This window comes from Miscanthus floridulus, chromosome 10 (genome assembly GCF_019320115.1).
Source record: "Miscanthus floridulus cultivar M001 chromosome 10, ASM1932011v1, whole genome shotgun sequence".
Lineage (NCBI taxonomy): Eukaryota > Viridiplantae > Streptophyta > Magnoliopsida > Poales > Poaceae > Miscanthus > Miscanthus floridulus.
Window position 1 is genome coordinate 36261127 of NC_089589.1, and position 9776 is coordinate 36270902.

Sequence of the window (9776 nt, forward strand, 5' to 3'; positions counted from 1 at the left end):
CTTGACTACGTCAACCTATTCATTAAACATCACAAAGAAAAGATGCGTGAGTTTGCTAGACAGCGCGGTATTTATAACCCGATCAATGTTGGGCTTAACAAATAGGGATTGGAGAAGCGGATGACGTTAGAGGTGGAGAGGGCAAGGAATGAGGCAAGAGAGGAGACAAGAGTACAGATGCAGGTCTTGAATAAGCATGTTGCTACATTATGTGCCAGTGAGTGCTTGAAAACCTTTTTTTTGTTGCCTGGTTTTAAATGTAATATAACCGCGTTGCTAACTAATTGCATTTTATACATGAAGGGATTGGTTGCAGCGGGGAACATGCCGTAGAGGTGGCTCGTGCAAGGTATGAGGAGAAGAAGTTAGATGACCATAGATCGCGAGCTGGTCGCACCGTTCAATCACTGATTGTGTCGTCTGATGAGGGAGACGAGGATGAGGACAACACTGCCAGACTAAGTGAGCTCATTGCTCTAGCAGAGGTGGGCATGCAGGCGTAGGAGGTTGAGGACGACACTAGCAGACTTAGCGAGCTCATCGCTCTAGCAGAGGCGGGCATGCAGGCACAGGACGCTGAGGACAACACTGGCAGACTGAGCGAGTTCATCGCTCTAGCAGAGGCGGGCTTACAGGCGGAGGAGGATGACGATGCGTTCTTCACTCAGGTCGCAGTGGCCGCAGATGAAGCGGAGGCCGCTTACTACAAGCGACAGACAGGTTAGAGCAACGCAGTTGAGCCTAGCCACAGCAATAGGGTTGTAGCAGAGGACTGGTACTCGGATGATGAGTTGCTTACTCAGTACGTTTCAGACTGAGGATTTGGAAGTGTATTTGCCCCTATGTCTACTGTCGGCACGTAGTTGTAGTATTAATATGTTGTGTAATGTGGCATAGTATTGAACTTTTCATTATGTGGTTGTTTTCATTATCTATGGTCTTAATATTCCGCTTAATGATATGGACGTATTAAAATGTGAACACGTGCTGCAAAAAAAACCTAACGACATACGGCATTATATAAATCAACACACGAAACACATCAAATGGCATGTGACTACATGTACCGAACCTAGGTATAGAGTTTCCTTCGACTAAACCTAACATGTCTTAGGTAATTAAACCATGCCTTAGGTAATTAAACCTAACATGCCTTAGGTAATTAAATATGGGTACATGTGAAAAAGATAAAGTCATCCTAGTAGTGTGGCCACATAGCAAATTGTGTTGCACCTTCTCCATAGTAGCCTCCTGTTGTTGTTGGTGGTGGTGGCGGGGGTGACGGGGGAGGCCCCTTGTTCTTGTGGTTAGGGCAAGTGCAATATGGATCCTTGCAGAGTGCCTCCTATGAATTGGCACCATTATTGTTGTCATCCTGTCCGTCGTCCTTGTAACTGATGCTAACTTCCCTTTCTAGATATAAGATACGGTCCTGTAGGTAGTAGATGTACTCCGCATGCGGATAAATAGGTCGAGGATTGACCCACCTACTGAACCCATAGTTTTCTTTGGCCAAGGAAGACTACAATAAGTATGTCGTGTAAGTTATATACAAGACAAACATATTGAAGAAACAAATAGTAATAGCAATTACCCATGCTCGCGGGCATTTGAAGAAACGACAACCTCCATCTATTCCCTCGGTGAACATCTGCACTAGGCAGTTCTCACCATGCATGCATTTTGGCCACTCTTCTTTCGTTTCATCGTATCCTCTCAGTGGTGCCTCTTTGGTGAAATCACTTTTGCTCTCAACTGGGAACCTCTCATAAAGAGCTTCCTCAAAGAAATCGGGACAAAGAGGACCCTCCCACCCCCAGGTAGTTCCCTTCCCCTTTCCTCTCCCTCTGGACGACCCTCCAAACATTGGTACTGCAATGAAAGCAAATGCTGAGGAGTGTTCTTCTTCCTTGTTGTGTGTGTGAATGAGAGGGAGTGAGTGGTTATTTATAGGTTGAGAGGAGGAATGGAGGCCTCTCAGTGTGCCATGTCAGCGATCCGTGTGCCTCTTCACCTAAGCCCTTAGATCAAACAATAATAAGATGGATGGTGGAGATAGAGTGGAGTTGTGCTTCCTTGCATGCCAGTACTATATCAGTGATGTGATAATTCGATGCTGTCCCTGTATCTAAAAAGTCTATGTTTATTGTCTGAAAAGCATAGATTCATTCATTGTTGCTTGGTAACCCTAGATTCATCTACAAAGCGTATGTACGATATGTTTGGATTATACACGTTCTAATAAATTTATAGTTAATCTGTGTACTACATTTGTGCCTTTGTAGAAGTGTAGTATGATTAATGTTTCATAGGAAAAATTCGCAAGAATTTGCCTTGTTTTAGGAGCATCCATAGTTACAAACAGAGACATCAATATATATTCCAAACATTTAATCATCCAAGGAGCATAATGCAACCACAACAAACATCACAACCAACATAATATGTCATGCAAAGTCCAAATAGTCCACAATGTCCTTACAGTCCCAAATAGTTATAGAAAAGTAAATACAAAATTCATAATAGTGCATACTAACAACTACCACATCCCTCACTACCTCCTACTCTTGCCCTTACCCTTGTGACCGAGAGCGCTCGTACTTGGAGTGTAAGGGTCACGCGGATGGCGTCGCCTAGTGCCTAGAGGCGGTGTAGGATGAGTCGAGGGAGCATCATGGAGCTGAGAGGGGCCAAGCTCCTCGTGCCTCTTATCCATGTCATCGTCATCGTCTTCCTCGTCCTCATCTCTGTCCCCTGTAGCTGCTTGACTAGAGGAACCCAAGCCTCCTCTTCCTGCGGAAGGAACGTACATGTCTTGCATCGTGTCTGTCCTGCAACCACAACGACTAGCCGCACCGCGTAGACGACGTGACAGCATCTATTGTACAAAACTATGTTAACTGAAAGAATATAATGTATTAATGATATGTTTGAAAGAATATTTTTAATCTTACGTCTAGGAAGCCAAGTATGTAGTCGTCATTGACTCTCGGCCGAACGCGCTCGATCTCTTCAACTGAGCATTTGAGTGTATTGCCCTGCAACAAAGTTCTCAATAATAATACTTCTGAACAGATAGCAATATGTTTTGTTTTCTTTTGTACAAGAATCTAACGTATTATAAGGGTTATACGGCTCGAAGGTTGCACTAACTACAATAGATAACTCCTAATGTCGGTCTAAGAATGCCTAATGTATTGTTATGCAACTTAATGTACAAAAATAAGGCAATTGGCTTACCACTCTATCCAAGATCGGTCCTGCCTCCACCTGCCTTCCTACACGAGTCCACTGGTCGTACACCGTGTATTAATCGTCGGAGGACTCGATGTCGGCGTAGTCAGCTTCGGTCCACTGTAGCCTCAGCCTGCACTGTGTCGCACGCTAGTACCAAGCTTGGTACCATCTGAACTCACGGTTCGTGTGCGGCTCATTGTTGTCGTCCACGTTGTCATGCATCTCCTCCCATTCCTCAATGAAGGACTAGTGGTGCCTCTCCCAGTAAAAAATCTTCTTGTTCCTCTGACAATCCAACCTACACGTATGTCATCATTACATGAATCCATGTATGTGTCACCATATTAATAGAAATGGACCATCATCATGAGACATTTGAAATATCAAAACACTTACTTGTGTAAGTCAACGCCAGTCAAGAACAGAGCCGTAGGCCAAAGCTGTCTCACTCCAAATTGGCGTGCAACCCTATCTGGCAGGTGGAACTCGACAGCATAGAAGCAGATTAGAGGGCACCTCATCCTATAGAAGTCGGCGGCGGCCCCACAAATGTTGCTCAGCTGAAAAGGAAGTGCGTCCTCTCCACCATACGGCTCCCACTCCACCTGCAACATGTCCAAATAAGATGTTAGATGGTATACTAATCCTTTTCCAAGCAGCATGGAAAATAAAATTTACTTACACTAGACGTCGTCAGCGTGTCTAGCTCGTTCGTGTACTCAATGTACGCCTGGTCTATCCTCATGTGCGGAACCCTGACCTGGTCCCAAAGGTACGCCCACGTCGGCTGGCGACTTGGAGGCTGACCTTGGAACCACTCACGATGATCTAGAACCTCTGGATGGCCAACTGGAAGACGAGTCCACATCCACAGTTGTAATAGGTACACGCATCCACCAAGTGACGGGTTCAATGAAGACCGGTGACACCCTCGCACAACTGACGGTATAGAAAACACAAGACTGCAGAGCCCTAGCTGTACTGACCCGCCTAGTCCCAGTCAGTGAGGCAGTGGATCCACATCCAGGACACACTATCACCCGTGGCGTCGGGAAAGAGAACACAGGCAAAAAGGTGTAGGATCCACACCTGGCAGTAGTACCCAACCATCTCCTCATCTACCTCCTTGGGGCACTGTGCGAACTCTTCATGTAGCCAGGAGATGGGAACTCCAGAAGTGCAGGCCCCTTGCTCGCCAAGCTCACGCCCAAGGCCTCCACTCGTGCTCTCCAGCCCTCTGACCTGCACTGTCCGGTGACTGGGTTGCCATGAATCCTTAGGCCTAGCATCTTTTGACAGTCCTGGAGCGAGACTGTCATCTCCTCGAAAGGTAGGTGGAAGCTGTGAGTCTCCGGCCGCCACCTATATTTAAGACAAAGCAAGATTACTTGTCAAAAAGTCAATCGCATGAACAAATGGCCATGGATGGAGGCAATGATTCACTTTAATACCTGTCTACCAACGCAGTTATGGCCGCTAAGTTGAACTTGGGCAACCCACGACGAACCTGAAAAGAGATGACATCTAGGCTAGCTCTTTGCAGGAAAGGAGTGTACCTGTCGTCGTACCGCATGTCCAAGAACCCACTGTGGGTTCTAGGACGAAGGTGCGGAAGGTCCTGCATCGAATAAAACATAGTCTCCTATTACTTCACGAACACATGTACGAATAAAACTTATAGATTATTACCTGCCCCAGCGCTATGAGACGTCCTCGGTGGGTCGCCTCGTACGTCGGGTCGAGCAGGTGGAATTGCTCCATCCTACAAAAAAGTGAATGAATTAGAATTCCAATATACAATGAAACATGAACTTAGAAATGTATAAGTAATTGACACAAATACAAGCATAAATTGAGACATGCATAATTAAATAATTGAATACGATAAATATAAAATAATAATATAAACCAATAGTCCTACCTCACTAATCTGTCAACGGCAACTTCGTGAGTTGTTGCCAAGTCTACCGCACTTGACGCACTCATACTGCTCGGGATCAGTAACAAATGGAGTTCCTCTCCCATGCCTAGTTCTTCCGGGTATCTGATCCATAACTATCCTGTGCCTCGTCCTCTGCTTTGATCCACGCTTGTTCCAATGGTAAGCTGGATCCGCAATGTACTTCGGCCCATCATATGGAGGTCACTCTCTAGGGTCCCAGAAAGGCACGAAGCGGGGGCTCCATGTGTTCACAAGTGTGTCGACACTGAACTCGTGAGGTATCCTCCTCTCGATATGATAGTTCCGATGCCTAGCTACTGCCACCAAATGAGAACATACAAAGTGGTATTGCCTTGGTTTACCACAAGTGCACTTGAAATCTTGGAGGACAAGCACATGTATCCTCGACTCTCGGACCTCACCGTCGGACGTTGTTCCGCCCCTATGCTTGACCTGATAAGTCCCTGTGGCGTGGTCAAAGCATGCAACCTCATGTGTGCCAGCCCTTTCTCTTGCCTTCTCTAGGTGTGCCTTTGGTTTTGGAGCCCATATCTCTCCATCACTCCGCAACTGCAATGCATGGGCTTGTCTATCGTTGAACCAGGCAATAAGCTTATAGAAGGTGAATTGAACGATTGCATTCACGGGCATACCATGTATCCCCAATAGCAACTTATTGAATGACTCTGCCATGTTGCTGCACTAAAACTCGTACCTCCAGCCACTGGCGTCGTGAGCTCTTGTCCATTTCTCCAAATCCCTCATCAAACCTGTGAACCATTGTCTACCTTCTGCATTTGATGTAGTTCTGACCTGCTCCAACTTTTCCTTAAAGTACTTGTCCTCAAGCTGTCGAGCAGCCTCCTAGAACAGATCAAAGTTACCCTTGACACCATCCTTCTGGAGTAGATTCTCGGCAAGGTGCCGAGTACACCAACGATGGTGCAACGGTGCATACCCCTCTATCTGCTCTCGCATGGCATTAAGTATGTCCTGATGCCTATCAGATATGACGCCAACCTCTCTGCCAAGCCCAACCACGTGTATCTAGACTAGCCTCAAGAACCATCCCCAACTGTTATTGTTCTCCTTCTCAACCAAGGCAAATGCCAAAGGAACCAACTTGTTGTTCGTGTCACAAGATATGGCTATAAGAAGTGTGCCCTGGTATTTGCCAATCAAGAACGTACCATCAATGGAGAAGACAGGACGACAGTGCCTAAAGGCCTCGACACATTGAGGGAAGCACCAGAAGTCATGGAAGAATATCTGCCTCCCATCCTTCCATGCATTAGGTTTTGGAATGTACTCATAATGCATGCCTGGATTCACCACTTTGATTGCATTGAAAAGAACTGGCAGCTGCTCATACCCATCCTCCCAGTCCCCATATATCATCTTCCACGCTCGCTGCTTAGCCCTCCATGCTTTACCATAAGTTATCACATATCCTCCATACAATGCTTCAACGGTCCTGATAATTGTCCTTACCTTCATGTTGGGTTCTCCTTGCAAAATTCCCATCAACCGCTTGGCAATGAGGGTAGATGTCAACTGCCGATGCCTCAGTGTCAGCTCATGGTCAGCACAATTGTGTGGCCCGACAACTTTTGTGATCTTCCATTTTCCGGTTAATTGTTGCTTCCTTGCACAAACCCTCCATGGGCAGCGTTCCTTGTCACACACAACTGTGTAACGGCGCTCCACATATGAATGCAATACCCTGTAAGGCCTCTTTCGTATCATTGCAAAAGCCTGCAACCACCTCTTCAAAGCAGGGAGGTCATTGAACACCCTCCCATTCTCAATTACCATGTTAGGACCGGCCTCAGGAGCTTCTAGGAGCTCATCATCACGTCCTTCTGCAAACGCCTGATCGGAATGAGCAAGATCGCTGAACTTGTGAACTCTAGGATCACAGCGGCCGGGAAAGATACGCCTCATCATATCAACATCACTCTCCGTCAGCTCTCCAACAGGGCGATCATCATCAGAATCAAGAGCCCTAGCCATCTCATATGGCTCCGAATCATGCATAATTTTAACACTATTTGACCCACGGAATCCATCTCCAAAGTGCACTTGCGCAGCAATAGGGGGCACATCCACATTCTCAGGAATGTCTCCTGCAACATCATTACAGAAATAAGGAAAGAATGAAAGAAATAGATGTAAGGAACGGGGTAAGCTCCCAAAAACCATGCAGTTAAGACACTTACTCGGATGATTCTGTGTCAAAGGGATCTCATAAGGAGGATCCGCCACGGAAAAATGAGTCTGACAACCATCTCCAAATACTGCATTGGGGGCAGATTGAGCATCGGGAACCGTAGGTGCAATCTACACATGCAGGTAAGGTTCCGAAATGGGAGGGTCGATGTATGCCTGATGATCCATTGCTGGGGTAAACCCATGAGGGATGGGATCAACTAACACCCGACGCACAACCACGTCCAAACATTGCAGCTGGCTCTTCATAGTTGATCTTACATAGTTCTTCCACTGATCCGCACAAACAATTGAGATCATTCGCCTGAAGATGTTCGGAGGACAACCTAGGTGCAGTACACCATCAACTACAATGCCATCATCTCCAAGGCAATGCAGCTCCTCCCGAGCCCTTGCAACCATGTCACTAAATGAAGGCCTATCATTGAATAGCACAGGCACGCTTTGCATGTCAAGAAACTCAACATATCCATAGCGATCGCTTTCAATGGTGCCTCTATGATATATGGTCACTAGGTTGTCCATCTAATTCAAACACATAACGAAACACAAGTCCTTTAGTCCAAATTAGATGATAGATAGTACCTAACAAGTACTTTCTAACTACAAACTAAGTATTCAAGATAGTAACTACGTATATATTTACAGTGTACTCACTAAATAGCTAGATCATATGTAGATAACTAAAAATGTAACTACATATCTAAGTAGCTATCTAACTATATCTATGTGCCTATGTGTCTATGTTTCTATCTATCTACATATATATCTCACTAGATCACTAACTAAATCAACTACCTGAGTCATCACATTAACTAATAAATAACAAATGCCAACTAAGTAGGTACATTGCATATTCATAATTTTTATCTTTCAAGGCCGGCGAACGATGGGCGTGGGTCAGGCCGAAGATCCAGGCCGGCGGTGGCGCGGCAGACAACAGCGGTGGCGCGCGGCGGGCGCGGGATGCCAGGGGCTACGCGCGGCGAGTTCGGCTCGACGGGCGCGGGAGGCATGCCGGCGGTGGACGGCGGCAAGATGGGGCGAGGCCAGCGGTGGAGGGCGGCAAGGCGGGCCGCGATCAAGGCCGACGGTGGAGGGCGAGGCGAGGACGGCGGCGGAAGGTGGCGGAGGCAGCGCGGCGCGCGTGGCGGCCAACCACGGGCAATAGCGCGGCGCGGGAGGCGGCGCAGCGCTACAGCACGCCGAGGCGCGGCGCGGGGCGAGGGGGCGGCCTCGGGTTGCGCGCGTGGGCACGGTGGTGGGCGCGGCGCGGCGGCGGTGGCGCGGCGGGGGCGGTGGTGGGCGCGGGCGTGGGAGCAGGCGCGGCTCGGCGCGGCACGGCGCGGGAGCGGGCGATGGCGCGGTGGCGCGGCGGGGGCGTGGGTGCGGGCGCGTGCGCGGCGGTGGCGCGGGCAAGGGCGGCGGCGTCAACGGCAGTGCTCGGCTAGGGCGAGAGGGAGAAGAAGAGATGAAAGGCGCGGGCCCGTTAGATATTTCCGAGCTCGGCGCCGGTCAATGCCAGCTCGTCCGTGCCCAGGAGCTCGGCGCCAGCATCAATGGCGCCTAGCTCGGCGCTAAGGGTCCATTTCCTGAATTCTTTCCGCCAGGGGTCTATTCGTGAGAAACTTTTAAAAAAAACTAAATTATAAAAAAGTCGGTCCTCAACACTATTCAGTGAACCAGTCTGGTGGTGTGAGTTTGTGGCCCATCTAGACTCTGTATATTTGGGGGGCCTGATTGATACGGATATAATGAAAACCTCACTTAGGCTAGCAAGTCAATTTGGCTCTCTCGCATAAACATGCAAAATCTTAGTTGCACTGTCCTCAAACCACTCAGGCCAAAGAATCAAACGTGAGGCTCACTCGGCAACCTTGCTTGGCAAGGCAAAACAGTGCCAAGCAAAAGGAACGAAACGACAAACGTGAGTCTACCGTTCCTCGCTCCATCGGTACCACCTGTCGTGCACGCACATGCTAGGTATCACACATTTGTAGGATTTAGGATGTACATTGTTGCATGTCAACATGCGGTTTCTAGAGGTCGTCATATGCAACGTCACGTAAGATTTTTGATGACATGAAAGAAAGAAAAAAAAAGTGAGAGATAGAGGTGGTTGTTTCATAAGAAAAACTTAGGACTATGAGACAACTATTCGAGATTATACGATTTAACTTTGTCATGTAATTTACAAACTTTTCTTCTTCGTTCAAGGATAATTGAATTGCTATAATAAGATAACCTATTGTATATATGATTAGGTTATTCAATCGTCTCATGATTACATGGCACTACATGATATCATCTATGAGACAAATCAATGTACTTGTCCTTACTATATGAACATTATAATCAAACAGCCTAG

At 47.4% G+C, this 9776-nt stretch overlaps 1 protein-coding gene across 1 annotated transcript; it reads left to right on the forward strand.

The window, feature by feature from the left end:
• Positions 1-560: 560 nt before the first annotated feature.
• LOC136488407 (uncharacterized) lies at positions 561-8859 on the forward strand. The gene is made up of 2 exons (XM_066485350.1): positions 561-668; positions 8287-8859. Exons 1-2 carry the CDS (start codon positions 561-563, stop codon positions 8857-8859), a joined length of 681 nt encoding a protein of 226 aa, XP_066341447.1.
• The last annotated feature ends 917 nt before the right edge of the window (positions 8860-9776 follow it).